Raw genomic sequence first — 18,797 nt, 5'->3', positions numbered from 1 at the left:
CAAGATTCTCCGGTAGAGGAACACAAAAACAAAAAGCAAGATTCTCCGGTAGAGGAACACAAACACAAAAAGCAAGATTCTCCGGTAGAGGAACATAAACACAAACACAAAAAGAAAGGTTCTCCAGTAGAGGACCACAAAAACAAAGTGTTGGAGCAAGAACCATCTAATGAATCTTTGAGAAAAGAAGAGAAGTTGTTGAAAAGAGATGAACATGTTTCCCCAAAGCATATGGTGGGTGATACATTTTCTTCTTTAAAAGACATTTGCTTCAAAAATAATTATTACATCTTTTTCTGTTTGGTGAACCTCCCTGCTACCCAGAAACAATAGGTAAAAGAGTAAAAAATGCATGAAAAATATACAAAATTGCCCATTTGGTGCTTCAAAGGTAAGCTCTATCCTTCAAGAAAAGCATGTTGCCTTTTTATATGTCTGTCAATGCCACAAGGCTGTTATATGAAATTCAAATTCTCTTCTTGTAGCGAACTGAAGATGTCAAGGAAGTCAAAAGTGCTTTGCCTAAAGAGGAGCCGAAACCATCTGGCGATCTTGATGGAAATGAGCGGAATGTTTCCAAGAATCTTAAGTTTAACCCTGTAAAGGTTGTGAAAGAGGACCCACAAAAAAAGTTGAGGTTGTGTAATCAACTCAAGGACTTGAAACTGAAGGAAAGTACATTAGAAAATCAATTGAAAGAGGTTAGCCACGTTGTTGATACTAAATTTTATGTAGGTTGTATTTCAATTGTTATGATCCCAATGATTATGATATTTCTTCCCCTTAGAAGTGTAGAACATGTGAAGTATCTTTTGGTCCTCTAGGATAAGTCTTGGTGTTCTAAAGCTCCCTTTGGATAGAGATATGATGAAAAAGGAGAATTATAAGTTGTTTTGAGCAAACCTTTTCCTTCCCTCCGTCCAATCAAAATTGCAACGATCTGTTTTGGTGTTCTCCTTGAGAACACTTGTTAAGATTACTAGGATGGATCTTCTTAAAGTTGTTTACTATTTAACCAACGATTTGTTCTGATTATGAATCTTTTTGTAGGCCAAATCCACCATCTCTAGTCTAACCTATCAGAATAGCAAAATCATTGAAGCGAAAGAGATACTTCAGCTGGAACTGGTGAGCGCATTGCATTTGTTTTCCTAGTCCTTTATTTTCCTCACTTCAGCTATTTATCCACAAAGGAGCTTGACAGAAAAAGAAACATAATAGGGGAAATGTTCATTAGGTTACCATAGATACCTCAAGTAAGGCTTTGTCCAAGCTCGGTAACAACTTATTTTTAACAGCACATCAAAATAGAAGCACATATCCAACCCAAAGGTAAGGTTTGGGGGTAGGATGTGTATAGACCTTACCCTTTGTCTTAAGAAACTGAGAGATAGGGGTCGTTTACCAAATGCTTACCAAGTCATATTATCTTACCGGTTGAATATGGCAAGGACCAAAAATCTTACATGCTAAGAGCGAGAGAAGGTTCGAGAGTCTTACCCGGTAAGTGAGGGCGATAACTCTTACCACGGTTAGTGCTTACCGGGTAAATTGTTGCATATGATGCCGTTTTTGTTGACTAAAATCTTACCCGGTAAGTAAGTGACAGTGTTGAATTTCTAACACTAAATGCTTACCGAGTAAGTATATGATAAACGACCCCTTACTCAGGGGGGTTAGTTTCTAAGAAGCAATAGTCAAGAACATGACAAAATGTGATGATAGTTACATTTAGGGGCCGTTTACCAAACTCTTACCGAGCAAGCATGGCAAGGACCGATAATCTTACCCGGTTAGTGAGGGAGAAGACTCTTACCCAGTAAGTGTTTACCGGGTATAAGATGCTTAACACAAATCATTTTAATTACCGAGAATGTTACCTGTTAAGGTAAGTGAGGATGATAACTCTTATCGCTAAGTGCTTACCCAGTAAGAGTTTGGTAAACTGCCCCTTAGATACCTTTGGATCAAAGACCACTTTTGTGAAACATGTAGTCGTTTCTCAAACATATAGATATCAACTACCATCTTATGACATCATGAACACGCCAATCCCTTTAGTTATGAGTTTTGATTTTACGTTGTTGTCACACACATATAGACAAAGGATCATGTGAAAATAGAAGTTAAGGTGAGAAACTTAAGAAGAAATCCATTCTCACAAGTACCCAACCCTATATATATAGGGTCAGATTCATTTAGGAACTTAAATAATTTAGGAACCTAGGAACCACCTATTTTATGAGTATTCATGATGAATATTCATGAATATCTTTCATGACATTCATCATAATTATTATGTCATGTTATTCATCATGAATACTCACAAAAAAGGTGGTTCATGGGTTTTTAAAATATTTAAAGTTCCTAAATGAACCTCTCCTCCTCTCTCTCTCTCTCTCTCTCTCTCTCTATATATATATATATATATATATACACACACATAGACGGATATTGAGTGCATTTAGAGTCCCTCTTCGGTTTCATCCGGCCAAAATGGGTTTTTCAGCTGAATCCTATTGTTTACTTGTTTGCAGGCGAGGAGAAGTAAGAAAGGTTTCTCCTTCGTATCTGTTTGCTTGGTGTCGCTCGTTGGTGTGATAGTCGGGTATTTCTCACAATTTTAAACAACAATTCACAATTTATACGAGATTTGGATGGTTGTATTCTTCAATTTGTACTTCATAATTGTGAATAATTGGCAAATCTATATATTGTTTCTTGTTGCCCGATGGCAATTTATTTCTTCAAAATGGTCCATATGATGTTGAAGCACAAAATTCATTTCCAAGAATAATTTTTGGCCAACAATTCTCAAGCTCGAGTTCAGAACACCAATGTTCGACTTGATTCATTCGAAAGCTCAATAAAACTTTACTAGTCGAGATGTTTGAGCATACATTATTCGAGCACAAACATATTTATGTGTTTACTAATTAAAATATAAAAATCATCGAGACGGTGATGACTTGGTTGTTGTTATTGATAGCCACAAAGTTTGAAACAGAAAACCCGAAAGATTATTGAATTGGATATTTACTACTGAAATTACCGTTTTAAAATGAACCATTTATTTGAATTCATCATATCGTGTCGTTTTTTACATCTAGCGACATTCGTGTTAAGGAAGACAATCAACGGGGTTAGTCGTATAGCTTCACATAAGGAGTTGTTTATTACAACAACAACCATTCAACCTTTAACGATCTTTCCAATCGTCTCGACAGTTTACAGATCAAATCTTGTCACAACTTGTTAGAAACGGGTTGGGTACAAAAAATTTAGGCCAAAGTGTAATCTTACAAAAGAAAACAAGTAGAAACGAGCCCATTTGAGTTGGAGAACGACTTCAGAATTCGACATCATTTTGATCGGGATAAGTAACACATTTGAAAACTTTGCACTTGGAACATAGCACATACCCAACCTGTCGAACGTGTATCCAATCATTCATCGCTCATACAAAAAACGAACTTCAAGAAACAGACCGCGGAAATGACGGGATCATAGCTGTTTATGATAAACCGATGATCAGAAAAAAGTTACTTACAGCTCTGCAAGACGGACATCTGCGGTAGATGCGATTGGTTTCAGATTTGACATTCGTCTTTTGACCTTTACAAAAATCACAAACCAACCATCCTCTCCCGTCACAAGGTTCACATTCGATCCCCGTATTTATAGCCTCCGATAAACATTTCAAAGATCAGTAAACGAGCTCAGTATATCCCATCCAAACTTGAGATTGGGAGTAAAATAATACGAAAGAGTAGAACATTTCCATCACAAGGAGATCAAAATTCAATATTTTGACATAAGAAATCATGGAGAGAATCCAGATCAAACATGTCAAGATCAAGAAAAGATCGATTCAAACAAAAGCTATACATCCATATATATATATATATATACGTGTGTGTGTGTGTGTGTGTGTGTAAAAACTGTGTGTATACATACCTGTTGTTGAAGAGTAGTGCAATGGATAGGCTTTGAAAACCGGCTGGAGTCCAGCGAGATCAGAGGCAGCCATGGCAGTTTTGTTATACCCAAAAACGCCATTTTTGTTGTTCTTCTGCAGAAACTGAGGATAAAGACTTTAAGGATGAAAATGGAGGATACCCACCACCCATAAAATCCAAAAGATTCAACCTTCCAGTTGCTAACAAATTACGAAAGTACCACTAATGTTTCACTGCTTATAAGTGAATCTACCTTCATAATTAGTGTCATTTTCGGAAATAAAAATGAAAAATGACCACCGGTAAACTGATATTCATCCTCTTCGCCGTCGCGTGGTCACGTTTCGTTATTGTCACATCCCTCCGGCTACTTTCTGGCGACCATTACTGTGACCAAACGCACCTGCCGTCCCCACAAGCTCTCCGATCAGACCAATTCACGGTCTTGATAAATGGTTACTCGGAATCACGCATTCGGATCCTGCAAACGGTCACCGGCGTGTACTCAAGCTCTCCGTCGGTAGCTGCGGTGGTTGTGTTATGGGGAAACCCGAAAACACCTAGTAAAACTTTAGTTGAGCTCTCACATAACCTCTCAATCTCGTCTCCCGGAGATGCGCCGATCTCCGTTCTCCGACAACCGTCGTCTAGTCTCAACGCCCGGTTCCTTCCCCGTCCATGGATTTCGACACGCGCCGTCCTGATCTGCGACGATGACATCGAGGTCGATCCAAAATCGATCCAATTCGCATTTAACATCTGGAGAAGCCACTCGAACAATCTAGAACAACTCGTCGGATTGTTCGCCAGATCTCACGAGATAGATCTCACCAGTCGTTCATGGATTTACACGGTGCATCCAGATCGCTACTCGATCCTACTCACGAAATTCATGTTAATGAAAACAGAGTATTTATACCAGTACAGCTGCGAAGGTGGTACATCAATGGCGGAAGCGAGATCAATCGTGGATGAGATGAGAAATTGCGAAGATATACTGATGAACTTCGTAGCAGCGAACAAAACGGGTGTCGGACCTGTTCTTGTCGGAGCTAAGAGGGTGAGGGATTGGGGAGACGCCAGGAACGACGGTGGAAGAAGGCGGCGGGGATTGATGGCCGCCGGAGAGGAGGTGTCGGTGGGTTTGAGTAGTAGGAAAAAGGGTCATAGAAAAAGCAGAGGAGACTGTATAAAAGAGTTCCATAGGGTTTTGGGGAAGATGCCATTGAGGTATAGCTATGGAAAGATGGTTGATTCAATTGGAGAACAAGGGCTTTGTGAGAAAAGTGGGAAATTGGTGTTTTGTGATCAACAACTTTCCAACTGAAATTTCATTCCCAAATTATTGCCACCAAAATCACAAAATGCATTAATAGATCATATTACAGCAATACAGTATACATTCATCGTTCATATTATGGTATGCATTTCAATATTTCATGGTGTTTCTGCATCAATGATTGATCATATTAGAGTGGTATCCTCCAGTTCTTCGACAAAGCTCGTGGTCATTTTCAGAAAATCTTTCATATCTCTCTTTTTCCACTCCTGTTAAAAAAAACCAACATCCAGAAAGATATGAATGCATAATGTCTCAAAAAAGAATGGAGGAATTGAGGATGAAGGGTAAAAGGGGCAGAAAAATACCATCTTCCAAGCATTTTTAACATGAATGGTACCTGACCCTCTTACCCCTTTTTCTGATTTCAAGAAAATATATGCTCAAAATCACATATCACTTGGCAACATTGCAACAAGCTTACCTCAAAATCCCATTCTCCATATAAATCAGGATCAGAACTGTTGGCCCAAACATATGCATAAGCCTGCAAGATCTCAGAGGTATCCTGAAGAAACAATCAGCATAATCCCTGCTTAGTTTTGTTGATTTGAAAGGTAAATGATCTTTACCAACAATTTCACATATGACTCCATACATGTGCCCTTGTGTGTTAGTTGCATATGTGGTAGTACGCAGATAGCTCAAGTACACGAAGATGAAGCAAGTCTTGTAAACTTTTAAGTTTTAACCCGTATAACTCTTCTCTCCACCATACAAATGTAAAAGTAATTAATTGCCAGATGGAAATAAAGAATTTAAACTGTTTACTTGGAGGGTATAAATAATTAAGATGATTACACAGACATACCAGCAAAGAAACATCAACAGCCCTCTTGTCATACTCATAGTCTTCAAACTTGTCCAAGATATCTAATTCTGTATCAGAAATCCCAAGTAGAACCTGCAGTAAAAACCTTTTCAAATTAGATCACTTGGTATATTGACAAACAATCACATAAGATGGTTTTGGACTAAATATTACTCTCACCTTACCAATTACCATAAACATTGTAGTGTTCTCTAGATGTACTCTGATAGAAGTATTTTGCTACTGGTCAAATGTCTAAATACCATTCAATAGGCAAGAACAAGAACTTTGTGAACAAAATCAATCCCACCATAAGTTCAATAAAGACAACGGAAAAATGATGGTTTTACAAATGTTCAGAAAAGTAAGATTTGCAATGATCGACAATCCATCGATGAAATTGTTGCAATTTTGTTGGACCGATCTTCCTGGAAATTTTAACTTTCAGAACATCAAATATGTGTATATATGTTGTCATATGCATATTAACCTGCTAATAGATTTCATGTAGCAAATTACAGGAATCAGATACACCCATATGATATGAGCTGTATGAACACAGTAGATAACAAATTAAGAATGGTAATGAGTGTAAAATGGATGATGAACACACCCTCCCTGTAACTTTCTTGTTTTTTACAGGTAGAATTGCAGGATAAATGCGCCCTTTGATGCTCGATCTATGACTACAAAACAAGAAATTGTCATCAACACATCGCTCACCAGTAACTTGAATAATAAGCTCCTGTTGAAGCCAAATATGGCTTTGAAAATTGACACCCCAGATTGAAAACGTATTAGCAGTACAAAAAAAGCCCTAATACATAAATGATCGAGGAATAATTCAAATTGGTTCAGGATTTAGGTTTAGGGTGGAGCAGAACTTAATATTATTATCTTTGATTTTCAAATGAAAAGCATAAATCTCACAAGCGATCAAGTTTGCAGGCATAAGTTTTATCCCAATACAATTAGGGTTTCAACGAATACAAAATCCTAAAAAATTCGATGATACAGTCAACAACAGAGAGAAAGAAGGGAGGAGACTGACTAGCCGTTAAGGATGGCGGTGGAGGATTGAGGGATACGGTTGAGGAGAACTCGAACGACGTCATCGGCTAAGAGGCTGCCGTAAACGAAGACTGTATGTCCATTACTGCCGCCAACACCACCACAACCACCTCCCACGGCGCCGGAGTTCGCAGATGCCATCGCCATTTCAATTCTCTCTCCCCCGCTGTTTATTAGCAGAGGAAAGTTAGAGCACTTACTCCAAACTTCGTTGCTAGCAACTCCCGGAAGCTTTCACGATACAACAGAGCAAGAACAGAGAGCAACACTTCCACAAAGTTTGGAGAGATTTGAGAGGGGAGAATATGCATATTGTTCAATGTTTAGAGGCTACTTCCTATCTTTTAAAAAAATATACTAACAACCCTGATAGTTTTATTTAATGCAACAACTCCCCTCCTACTTTATATTTATTCTATTTATCGTATATAAATATTATATACTTTAAAAAAATATTTGTCTAAACCTCATTCGAGGCAAACCTGTTGAGTTCCCTCATTCGAACCTCCTCATATTTGGTGAGGTTTGAACTTCTAACCTTCTAGAAAGCCAAAGATTCACATACCGCTAGGCCAAAAGCCCTTTGATGGCTTGAGACAAACTTATGTTACAAATAGGGACGAAAACCAGAACAAATGCAAACCACAATCATAGATTTACAATAAACAAAGCCAAACCAATGAAAAGAATAAACCATAAAAACGAAATTTGCAATTTACTCAGTTGTAGGGTATATGTAAATATATAATAGGTATCTCGTGTATAATAACGATGACCAAGATACGCGTAGAAACGTTAATTATCACGTCCAAGTCATTAATAGCGTGGAGAAATATCATATTTTGTTTCTAATGAGATTATGATGGACTGATAAAGATCCTTATTTTTCGTGTGATAACCCAACGAACTAATCTTGCTTTTGGGCAGCACGACGACGAATTCTCAGATGACCAAACTTTCCTGCACCTGGTGACGAACCCTCAAACAAAAACGGCATGTACCCTGTTGCATTCCTGTATCTCCGTTGAATCTACAAAATTCACACAAAAAGATATACTGTTATCATACGGACCATCAAACCTGCGTGTGTGTGTGTACAAGGGGTCGGGTTTAAAAAGCACCCTAATTACCATTCATCTATATGGTATACACATGTGTATACAAGTAATATGTCCGTATACATATGTGCATAACATGTGGGCATGCATAGAAACCAGAAAACATCTTCAATTACTTGCATGCACATGTGAATACTCCATAGGTAAATGATTATTAGGGTATTCCTCAGTTTTTCATTTTTTGGGTTTTCCCCTTGTAACCTCACTCTATATATGAACCTCCTGTAGATTTAAATGGGTTTCACATATTCCAACAATTCTGATCCACTGATGAGTAAATTACCTGAAGGATTTGTTCACTGCTTCTGAGACAATTCCGGCCAATCACACAAACGGTGCCACCGGATCCGCCACCGGTGATCTTTGCACCGTACAAGGTTCCATCACCAGAGGCAGATGGTTTGCCATGCTGCATTTCTTGAACCAATTGAACAAGTCGATCCGTCCCATCTGATCCTAACCCACAAGCGCTATAGCTGTAGTGACACTGCGTGACAATAAACCACGTTACCCATCAGCAACATTCCAACACGTTGTTTTCATAACGGGAAATACTTTCCGACCACGAAAAGGGTCGGTAATACCTGATACATAAGTTCTCCAAGAGCAGTGAGTTGCTCCTCTGATGAAGCCGATGTTAGTAGTGCTTTAAAGGCCTACAAATTCAAGTTCCCGTTTGAACAAAAAAACTTAGCAAAATGAAATATTCGAACTGAAAAACACAAAAAACTTCATATACCGACCTTGACACGGAAATTCTCGTATATGGGATGCCTGGTGGCTGCTTTGACTCCATACGAACGTTTTTTATCAATCGTTGTAACTGGATCGTTGTGATTATTGTATTTGGTCAAAAACGCTTCACCATTCATAGTACTCGGTAGGTCCTTAGAATAGATGGCTTCAAATCTAAAAAAGACGAAGGGAACGTGTAATATATTAGATCTTTGATTGCTTTCGGGTAACACGTTATCTATAAGGTTTCAATAATTAGTGTAAATACCTGTGAGGTGTTAGATTGCATAAATAATCTAAAGAAGCTTCATCCTCGAGCAATTCGATCGCATGCTCTTCCAATTCATCGGGATTACTCCCGTTACCATTTGGACATGATTTCGAACACATTACAGATGCTGTCGACTTTATTATTTTCCGACCCATGAAGGCTCCTATTCTCACCGATCCATAATCAGCACCGCCAATACTGTTGATCAAGAGAAAATTTATAACTCGAAACATGTGAAGAACAAAGTAAGCTCAAATCACTTGGTTTTAGGAGTATCGGTATCAAAGACCAAATACCTGTGCCGTAAACCCGAGTCAATTCCCCAAAACCGTATATGACTCGGAATGTCCACCAGCCCTAATACCTCAGCAGGCTGCAGAAATTTTCCGCACCAAGTTAGACTACTTCCACCGTCCCCAAATAAATGTCCACAATAAAAAAAGGCGCACAGTTACACTTTTTAATTAGCTAAATGACAATTTTACCCTTTGTAATAGAGAAGGTAATGAACTTCTTCATCTCATAATTAAGGGTAGAATTGGAAAGTATACCTGGCAAACCATTGCAAGAAGTTTGTTAGCTTCACCACAAGCAGAAGCCATCTGGTCCATCACACCACATGGAGCTCCAACAACAGAGTTTTCTACCTGTAGCATAATAAATAATACCAAGTGTAATGAGGGATTGGAAAATAAAGATAATTAAAATAACACCAAAATTAAAAAGTTTATGTATTTTTTTAATTTTTATATTATACTTTTTCTATAATATTTTTTATTTTTTAACCTTTAATAAATTACATAAATTAATCAAAATATAGAAACCGTGAAATAATTGAGCACGGTAAAGTGAAAGTTTAAAGAGCATAAAATACAATGAACAAAATTTAAAGAATGAATAAAATGTAAAGAGAGAGGCGTATTTGATGTTTTAGAAGAGAATTATGTTTTATTTTGAGGTTATATTGGTAAAATATATGTCTGGTCCACCTTGTTCCATGGGGTGGGGTGGAACGGGCCTGTTCCACTATCATGTTCCTGTATGTTCCACATAAAAGTGCTACCAAACGTGGAACAGGGATCCTAGTGATTTATGTCATGTCCAGTGTACCAAATGCACCCTAAAAGATTAAGCTTATTAAGAAACATATTCGATTATTTATACCTTTTGGCAGAGCAAAGCAAGCTGCCTTGAACTGATATTCAAGCCTGTGAAACAAAGATTTACGCTTTAAAATGCCAATATCTTTTTATACGGAAAAGAGAAAACAATTGTGCGTTGTATGTAGAAGATAAGTATCGTAATCACCATGAGAAGCAGCTATGGCTGACATGCTAGCTACCTCCACGGAGGCAGAAGAGGAGACGCCTTTCCCTTCTGGAACAGCCGAAGAAACCTGTTTTTTTTCATTTAACAAAACTTAAAAAACCAGCCGTATAATATTCTCTAGAATTGACTAGAAATCGGATAAACAAATACCAGCATGCTAATGCTGCTTTCGAATCGGATATCTAATTCTTTCATTAAAACAAGAATGGTGCCAGCAACGTACGCAGCCCATCTGAAAAATAAATCGTATTAGTATATCATATAACTTAAAATCGAAATTAGACACACGGAAATGAAAAAAAATACCGTTGTGACGGATCACGGGCAAAGTAACCTTTGGCCTTCTCATAGGAAATTGGCTGATCACCATCCATGAAATCCGATAAATCCATGTCAAAAGTCGGACCACGGTTGCTTAGTTCTGACCCATATGACACCTGATATGGTCCATAAAAGGAGACGATGAAGATATTTTATTTGTTCATAAATAACAAGTTCTACGGTTGTCAAACGTCCATGTTCTAAATAATGGACATCTGGCAACTGTGTTTGTTTATAAGAAAAATGCACAAATGATAAAGATTACATCAACTTACAATTTGGAGCACGGGTGTCGGTCCCTGTCCTTTGGCATGCTGTCTAGCCTGGGCATGCTTCCAGAGCCGTTGTTTACCCGGCTGGATTTTTTGCACAGCGACATGACAAGCTTCTCTAATAGGCATCTATGAGGTATTTAATTTCCGCCAAGAAAAATACAAAATGAATATACAATGAATGAGACACTGCAAATAACATAAAGAAAATAGAGGTCGATATATATATATATATATATATATATATTGTTATTGTTGTTGCTTAATCGTATCTAGTTTCTCAAAGTTTAGCATATTTGTCTTCATCTCGTTCTGTGTTTCTCCCTTTCACGCTTTTCACAGGGGTTGTCACAGAAACACCCGCTCTACTTTTTAGAGTAGAGGTTAGGTTTGCGTGCATCTTACCCCCTACCCCCTCCCCCCTCCCAGACCCCACTTCCCGGTGGGATATATTGGGCTCGTTTGATTTGGTTTAGAACTTGAAATGGTGCAGTCACGGTCATCAAGAACATACTTTCCAAAACGTACATATTCCGAAAAGAAAAAGACCAATAATAGCAGCTAGAAGGAAAAGAACAGATACCTGCAGAACGAGACTTCCAGAGTAGTCAGCAATTCCTCCGATAACATCCAATCTTCCAGGCGCTCTTGCCACGTATATATCTTCCTGTTTCAGTAAATAACTGTAACTACAAGCTAAGGAAACTATCATAGTTACTTAAAGAACACTTTGTGCCAAAAGTGTCGGACTGGACTGGACAGGCGAGAATGAGGTAGGTGGGTGAAAGAATTCCGGAAGGTTTTAGGGTATTAATTTGACATGGGTAGTTCAGTAATTTACAAATCTTGCCTAATCTCCTGATTTCTGTTCCACCTATTTTGGTGGGACAAAAAAAGCACATTTGTCCCACTTGGATCCTGTCTTGTCCCAGGACATGTCAATCCCAAACATGGGACCACAAGTTTTTGTACTGTCTGTCCCGCCCTATTTTGCGTACCTAACGCACCCGAATCCAAAACAAAAGATAAACAGGAAAGTGGCTTAATTTTAAAAGAGCAAGACCTCCCAATTGAAAAGGCCGGCAGCAGCCTTTCGCTCTCGAACATGATGTTTTTCAGTATTCTTTTCGTAATCATATACAGCATCTAATTCTGCCAAACTCCTCAAAAAACTCATTGTGTCGGGAAGACCCATAACATCGCCATGAAGAATATCAAAGTCCCCGGCGTCTCTGGAAAAATGGAAGAAATCTATTACGTCATGGGTATTATAGTAAATATAGACTTCAATCAAGAAGGGCACAAGTAAAACAAAAACTCACGAATTCTGGGGTAAGCTAGAATTATTACTATCGACTGAAAGTGATCCCGTCCGAAGACCAAGTTCATTCTCGGCACTCGCGTACCATTCCGGGATACTGATATCTCTTCCGGGAACTCTTTGTAATTGATATCCTAGAACTATGGCATCCCGTAATCTCCTTGCTCCACTAAGCTAAAATTGTGACGTTAAAGCGAGATTAAAACTATGCTGATCAGAAGAATTTCATGAAATAATAGAATTTCAGATAACAAAATGAAATTGTATAATTATGTACTTTATCTGATGCGTAATTCTTTCCGTTAGCTGTGTCCTGCAAAATACGAGCTGCCACCTGAAAATATATCAAAGCATTAAAGCATACAGTCTATCCAGGAGTATAAACTCTACCCTTAATTATGAGATGGATATATTCATTACTCCTCCTAGTATCAAGGGTAAAATTGTCATTACTTAATTAAAAAGTGTAATAATTACACGTTTCTAAAATTGTGTGCCTTTTTTCATTGTGGGCATTTTTTTTAGGACGGAGGGAGTATAAGACGATCATAAAGCAAGCGAAAAGATACCTGACCACCATTCACCGCACCGTCAAAACTCGGTGTCAAACTAGTCGCTCGTTCAAGGTACGGTCTCCAATGGCCCGTGAGTAAATCCCGCCTTATCATCTCAACACCACCTTGATAATACTGATAAAGAGTTTGTTTAGTTTACTTAACGTGAAAATGTCACGCATTATAATCATAGGAACCGGTGGTACCTCAAGCATATTTCTCAAAAATGGTTCTTCGTTGAAATAATCTCTGCGCACAAAGACAAAAGGTAATTTGTACGCCAAAGCTTCACTAACAGTTCCGTATCCAATCTTCCCTGAAATAACGTTAGCTTAATGAGCCAGAAAGCTTGATTTGCTTATTGTTATACAACAATCTGTTGAACTAACCACCAGTACCAAAGAGGGAAGGAATAAGTATTCCGTCACTAACCAAGCATACAATCTGATGCTGCCATGACATCAGGGGTATAGGCGTCTTTTGGAAGCTTTATGAAATTGGGAGGAAGCTCGCGCTCAGATGCCCCACAAACCTGAAAAGCAAGAAAATTATATCTTGTTTCTGATAAAATAAGTTTCTAACAGATAGAATTGTAGGGAATATTCATAAATGAATATACCAAGCAGAGCCAACCGGGAGGCAAGTACTCTTCTTTTAGCTTCCAACCTGCTGGCTGCAAATTTTCATGGGTATTGCATACTTTAGAAGATAAATACAACAATTTGTAAAACTATGCACATCTTTGAGAATGTGCATCGAAACAATAATAACCATTGAATCAATTGCAGTAATTCAAGAAGCGATGAAAAATAGAAAGATGTATATTTCAGATAGTAATTCTTTAAATCGAGGCAATTAAGAGCAAAACATGCAGTAAAATCAATTAAAGCAGCTTTTTGTGAAAATTAATGTTGCTCCGAGAATTTACTGCTGCATAGAGTTATATGGGTGTACTTATAAAATACTACTGATAGCTAGCTAAGGACCTGTTGGGTTGGTTTTCCACTAAGTCCTGTATGAATAAAGTTGTCTGTCTGTATAGATTGGGAAGGTTTTCATTTGGGAGGGTTTTTTCATAGATGGAAGGTGTGTGTTTTTTAATTGGGAAGGACACGTTTGGAAGAAACTTGGTTGTCTGCATAAAGCTCCCTCCTAGAATCTTACTGAATAAGCCACTTTTTATATCATTAAGCCACTACCAAACAGTCATATATAGCTGAACAAATAAGTTGTGAATCCTATTAAGTTGCTAACAAACAGACCCTCAGTAGCCGCTTTACTCTCTGAGGTAGAGGTCAGGTGTGTATACGTCTTACCCTCCCAAGACCCCACCTCCACGGGGGTTATACTGGGTTTGTTTGGTTTGGTATGGTTTGGTTTTTAGCTAGCTAAGCACCATTAACTAGGGGTTTAGGGAATAAATAAGCTTTCGTAACTTTGTTGGGATGTATGGAGGGGCACCGTCCTTTGGTTAAACGACATGCTATCAGGTTTCCTCTTAGATAAGATGGTAGAACAATCACTAAATATGCAGCATACCTTTGGACATAAAGATGAACCATTAACTTACTTGTCCACCAAAATTGAGTATAACGAGCTTCACATCCTCACTAATCCCCATTTCGCTCCTCACCTGCAAGCAAGATAAAGAAAGTATACGTTCAATATCAAAATATTGGATCAGACCAAAGGGTGATCGGCCCAGTGGTTCCCGGGTTACCAGTAGATCCCAGCCTCCCACGAGGTCAAGGGTTCAAAACTCACCAAAGGTTAGGGGTGTGCGTGAATATTTGCCGTATATATACACACTTCATAATATATTCAACCAAGTCTAGCAACGGGAAAACAATAGAAGCAAAACCAAATATTCTGTCACAAACCTCCTTGCGTGATTTGTGCAGTCTCCTCACAACCAAAGGTACATCAATCACGTCCCTAAAAGCAGGCACTGCACAGGATATTTTTGAATGAAAATATGTTACTTACATCAGTAACTGTATATAACGAGCGTTATATAGCACACGATTCAAGAAATATAGAACACCAACATACTTGGGCAGTATCCAGGTAGACGAATCAGGAATTCACAATGTGAGTAGTCTTCGGCTATCTGTATCAATTGTCAATGAAGTTAAATTCAATTATATGCTAAAAACAACCCAAAATAGGTTAAGAACAMAAGAAGTAATAGCACAAGAAACAGCATTTCTTCTTTGTTCTTGAGGTAAAGTAGAGATTACTACTTCTACAGCAAAAAAGATGGTACCTGCCAAACTATTGACCTATGATGATATCCAGCAGCCATAACATATTCCGCATAAATGAAGTCCCAACTGCAATAATGAAATTAAAGTTAATAAAATGGCAGATAATATGAGCGATTGGTTACCAGAAGCTTTTTGCACACAAAAAAAACTGTAGAAACTAGAAAAGCTCCAAAACATGTCATTTCTAACACTTCCCCGGAAAGACTACAAATGAGGACCTTGTCGTAAGAAATTTTTAACAGAAACAACCGAGAAATCACCAAATCCTTCATCCTTGGAATCACTTTATTGGTCCATTAGCAAAGTCATTTTGACATATAAGAAACCAACTGATACTTTCTGCTTTAAGGGGTGCTGCTAAATCAGCAAATGAGAAATCTTTTTGAACTATATGCACTAACAAGAGTCGGTTGATCACATTTACCTGAAATTCGTTACACAAACTGATCGTATACCCGCATCAGCTGCTGCACGGCAAGCAACTGCAACAACATCCGATACCTGTTTCATAAAACAATCTTCGTATAAAGCTCAAAAGCAACTTAGAAGCCTGAACAAGGAAACAAATATGTAAGCAGGTTATTACCACTAAGTCTGCCTTGATGGAGTTTAGCCACTCAACTTCTGTAGCCAAAATAGAAGCACGAGGTGCAACAGCTGTCTCAGAATACTAGATTAACCAATACCCATAAAGAAAATGACATCAATACCACTAAAAAAGATATAAACAAATGAAGACAAGATAAACATGTTATTCTTTTATATCATCTGAAACGGCCAAGATATATTTAGTCACTTGACACACCTTTTCCAAGGAGGCAAGTCGATCCACCGTTAAAGCATCAGCTTGAACAGCTCCACAGTCCAAAACCAGCTGTAATACAACGTAATTTAATCTAAAAGATTCAGAAGATTAAGATTTCTAAAGCATGTAATTTCCCACCAAACCCACCTTCCGAAGGAAAAGTCGTGGAGATTGTATTTCAGTAGTGAACACAAAGTCCGGTGCACCAGTCACCACATGGACATCATGGCCAGCAAGAATTAGATGGCGAACAACCTACACAAAGCTCAAAAGGAAATTTAAAAAAGAACATAAAAATAAATAATAAACTACTGTCACTTAGTATAAACTAAGTTCTAAAATCTGATCAAACCTATATTATCTTTATATATGCGCTTATAAAATGCATACAGTTTGGCCTAGCGGTATCTGGACCTTTCGCCATTTTGGAGCCTTTATTGAACTTTATTTTTAATTTCTCTTCAAACATGGACCAAGTAAAGATCTCCAATACCATTCCACCATGGATGGTCTCATAGGTTATAAGATTAAAGTTCAATAAACTCCCCAAAACCCTAAAAACACCCCATCTCCAATTTCTTGGAGATTTGAAGAATTCAAATTGAAGACAATTCAATCATTTGTTCTTCTTCGTGATTCTCATCAGCAACAAGGGTTTGCATTCATTGTAACCTTACAAAATTGCAAAGGGTTGGGATTTGAATCATCTAAACATCAATCAAAACTTTGAACCAAACGAATTTAAATTGCAATCCCAATTATCGATCACTCCTATTGATAATGAGCATGTTCATAACATAGAAACAAAAACCCATCTTTCCTATCATATTCAAAATTCATTTATACGAAAAGGGTTTACACTTGAAGACTGAAAGATCATAAAAAAACAAAAATGAAAACTCCAAATTGACAAGGGGAAGTACCTCAACAACACGTGTGGCATGACCGAAGCCATGACCAGTAACATAATAAGCGAATACAAGATGATTTCTGGAAGCTGATACTTCTTCCACACCGTCTTCAATCCTCATTTTGGGTCACTGTAAAAAAATGAGTGAAACACAGAAATCTTGATTTTCGACCAATGTGAGTTCGTGTATGATCACAGAGCAAACCCACATGAGGGGATTTTAATAGTGTTAGATTAGATAGAATAGAGGGATGATCATCCGATTTGGTAGGAGAAAATGACGCCAAATTTGGGATGAAGATAGAGAAAGATCGTTTAATAATAATGATAATAAATAATATTAACATGGGATGTGTCCTCCTTATCCTCTGCTGTTTAACTGATGCGAAAAGACGAGGTTTTAGTCCATCAACTATTTACTCGTTGTCATTTTAAGTCCTTCAAAAATGAAAATTTGCATAAACCCATGTTTTTAAATAATTTTCAGTTTTTAATACATATTCTTGAGTTTTGCCTTCATTTTTTGTAAAGATATTTATTTGATACAATTAATAGAAATATATTATGGTTTTAATGCAATTTAAGAAATGTATTATAATATAATTCTATAAATAGAAAAAAAAATATTAAATTTTATTGATTAAAATACCTTATTATATATATTACATTGAAGTTTTTAACAATATGTGTTTTTAAAATCGGAAACCACGTTAAAGTACGTCTTTTTTTAGTACGATTTAGTTTTCTTATTATCGACATAACAAAGTAATAAATAAAAACTATAAGCCTTACACTGTTTCACGTGAGACCAGTTTGTTTTTGTGAGATCCGTAAGATTTGTGAGATTCATTAAAACTTATACCTTTAAGTTTTGTTTTACATGACTTTTTCCATCTACGTATAGTTTTTATTGTATCGATGAACATATATTTGTTTCATATGTATTCGGTTCACGAGGTGAAACTTTTGTACGTGTATTTTTTGTTTCACAAACATGTCAAAAAGTTTTCACATTATAAACCGAATACATGTGAAACAAAACTACTATGAAATAAATATATGTTAACCACTACATTAAATTATAGTTATAAATGAAAAAATATATATATAAAATAACACATGGTACACTAATTCTCAAAGATGTTAAGAATTATAGAGTTCTCAAAAAAGATCCTTGTATCAACTCAGATCATGTAATATTAGTTAAATAAGTTTATTTGTATGTAAAATTTATCGATTGAAAATGGCACATGTCTATATAGAGCAGATTTGGGATCACGTTAGACCAGTCTGTTTTCGTGAGACCACTTGTTTACACTTGAAACTTCACAGCAAAACGCTGTGAAGGTAACCTTCATAGTTTTTTTGCTGTAAATGTACGACTTTTTTTATCTTCACAGTGTTTTACTGTGAAGTTTCAAGTGTAAAAAATTGTCCCACGAAAACAGACTGGTGTCACGTGAACCCAACTCAGATATCTATTGTTTATCCTAAATATTGTCATAGGTATCTGTTCAAATCCAAAAAAAAATTAAAATTAAAATAATACTTGATATGTTAAATCAAAAATGGTGTTTTGTTAAAAATCAGTTGATGGATCCAAATAACGTGGGACCTCTAAGTTGACAAAATGTATTGAAAAATCGTTACAGAATTAAATGCCTCATAATGATAAAGGTCTAAAAAATTTTTGGTATATGATTGATTTGACGAC

The 18,797-nt window shown here is 37.1% G+C and overlaps 5 protein-coding genes across 5 annotated transcripts in view; 2 read left to right on the top strand and 3 right to left on the bottom strand.

The window, feature by feature from the left end:
* LOC112528579 (vesicle-associated protein 2-2-like) overlaps positions 1–3,058 on the top strand; it is a 6,991-nt gene extending 3,933 nt beyond the window's left edge. The window contains exons 6-9 of the mRNA XM_025139603.1: positions 19–234; positions 486–701; positions 1,051–1,128; positions 2,538–3,058. Of these exons, the coding sequence (XP_024995371.1) occupies positions 19–234; positions 486–701; positions 1,051–1,128; positions 2,538–2,627 (600 nt within the window). The 3' untranslated portion in view covers positions 2,628–3,058. The remainder of the gene's footprint in view (positions 1–18; positions 235–485; positions 702–1,050; positions 1,129–2,537) is intronic.
* A 70-nt stretch (positions 3,059–3,128) lies between these two features.
* Positions 3,129–4,089, bottom strand: LOC112527274. Its single transcript, XM_025137806.1, has 3 exons — positions 3,958–4,089; positions 3,551–3,685; positions 3,129–3,427 (listed from the first exon to the last, which is right to left on the bottom strand). The coding sequence occupies exons 1-3, from the start codon at positions 4,057–4,059 to the stop codon at positions 3,350–3,352; spliced, it is 315 nt and encodes a 104-aa protein (XP_024993574.1). The 5' UTR covers positions 4,060–4,089; the 3' UTR covers positions 3,129–3,349.
* Positions 4,090–4,218: 129 nt separating this feature from the next.
* LOC112527272 (glycosyltransferase family protein 64 C3) lies at positions 4,219–5,425 on the top strand. Its single transcript, XM_025137803.1, has one exon. It carries the CDS (start codon positions 4,252–4,254, stop codon positions 5,284–5,286), a length of 1,035 nt encoding a protein of 344 aa, XP_024993571.1. The 5' UTR covers positions 4,219–4,251; the 3' UTR covers positions 5,287–5,425.
* LOC112527273 (AIG2-like protein D) lies at positions 5,280–7,492 on the bottom strand. Its single transcript, XM_025137804.1, has 5 exons — positions 7,161–7,492; positions 6,723–6,795; positions 6,110–6,202; positions 5,723–5,806; positions 5,280–5,507 (listed from the first exon to the last, which is right to left on the bottom strand). The coding sequence occupies exons 1-5, from the start codon at positions 7,325–7,327 to the stop codon at positions 5,424–5,426; spliced, it is 501 nt and encodes a 166-aa protein (XP_024993572.1). The 5' UTR covers positions 7,328–7,492; the 3' UTR covers positions 5,280–5,423.
* A 352-nt stretch (positions 7,493–7,844) lies between these two features.
* Positions 7,845–17,354, bottom strand: LOC112527702 (L-arabinokinase-like). Its single transcript, XM_025138472.1, has 30 exons — positions 17,293–17,354; positions 17,097–17,213; positions 16,321–16,428; positions 16,174–16,242; positions 15,955–16,038; positions 15,793–15,869; positions 15,368–15,434; positions 15,154–15,211; positions 14,982–15,049; positions 14,672–14,734; positions 13,721–13,774; positions 13,534–13,633; positions 13,308–13,417; positions 13,117–13,236; positions 12,825–12,881; positions 12,549–12,721; positions 12,290–12,458; positions 11,810–11,893; positions 11,230–11,355; positions 10,940–11,070; positions 10,784–10,865; positions 10,613–10,700; positions 10,469–10,512; positions 9,856–9,951; positions 9,601–9,677; positions 9,302–9,502; positions 9,042–9,207; positions 8,883–8,954; positions 8,582–8,785; positions 7,845–8,210 (listed from the first exon to the last, which is right to left on the bottom strand). Exons 2-30 carry the CDS (start codon positions 17,202–17,204, stop codon positions 8,088–8,090), a joined length of 2,979 nt encoding a protein of 992 aa, XP_024994240.1. The 5' UTR covers positions 17,205–17,213; positions 17,293–17,354; the 3' UTR covers positions 7,845–8,087.
* Between the last annotated feature and the right edge of the window lie 1,443 nt (positions 17,355–18,797).

The sequence above is a fragment of the Cynara cardunculus genome, assembly GCF_001531365.2.
Source record: "Cynara cardunculus var. scolymus isolate 2C chromosome LG 15, CcrdV1, whole genome shotgun sequence".
Taxonomy (NCBI): domain Eukaryota; kingdom Viridiplantae; phylum Streptophyta; class Magnoliopsida; order Asterales; family Asteraceae; genus Cynara; species Cynara cardunculus.
The sequence above is the reverse complement of the archived record's forward strand: the minus strand, read 5'-3'. Positions and strand labels throughout refer to the sequence as shown.

Coding starts and splice junctions, on each gene's coding strand:
- LOC112527273 (XM_025137804.1), bottom strand. CDS start 7,327: ATGGCGATGGCATCTGCGAACTCCGGCGCCGTGGGAGGTGGTTGTGGT. Junction 5,807..6,109: donor CTGTTGATGTTTCTTTGCTG/GTATGTCTGTGT, acceptor TTGTTTCTTCAG/GATACCTCTGAGATCTTGCA. Junction 5,508..5,722: donor ATGGAGAATGGGATTTTGAG/GTAAGCTTGTTG, acceptor TTTTTTTAACAG/GAGTGGAAAAAGAGAGATAT.
- LOC112527702 (XM_025138472.1), bottom strand. CDS start 17,204: ATGAGGATTGAAGACGGTGTGGAAGAAGTATCAGCTTCCAGAAATCAT. Junction 16,243..16,320: donor CACGACTTTTCCTTCGGAAG/GTGGGTTTGGTG, acceptor GTTGTATTACAG/CTGGTTTTGGACTGTGGAGC. Junction 13,634..13,720: donor CTCCCGGTTGGCTCTGCTTG/GTATATTCATTT, acceptor CTTGCTTTTCAG/GTTTGTGGGGCATCTGAGCG.
- LOC112527274 (XM_025137806.1), bottom strand. CDS start 4,059: ATGGCGTTTTTGGGTATAACAAAACTGCCATGGCTGCCTCTGATCTCG. Junction 3,686..3,957: donor GCACTACTCTTCAACAACAG/GTATGTATACAC, acceptor TGTTTATCGGAG/GCTATAAATACGGGGATCGA. Junction 3,428..3,550: donor GATGTCCGTCTTGCAGAGCT/GTAAGTAACTTT, acceptor CACGTTCGACAG/GTTGGGTATGTGCTATGTTC.
- LOC112527272 (XM_025137803.1), top strand. CDS start 4,252: ATGACCACCGGTAAACTGATATTCATCCTCTTCGCCGTCGCGTGGTCA.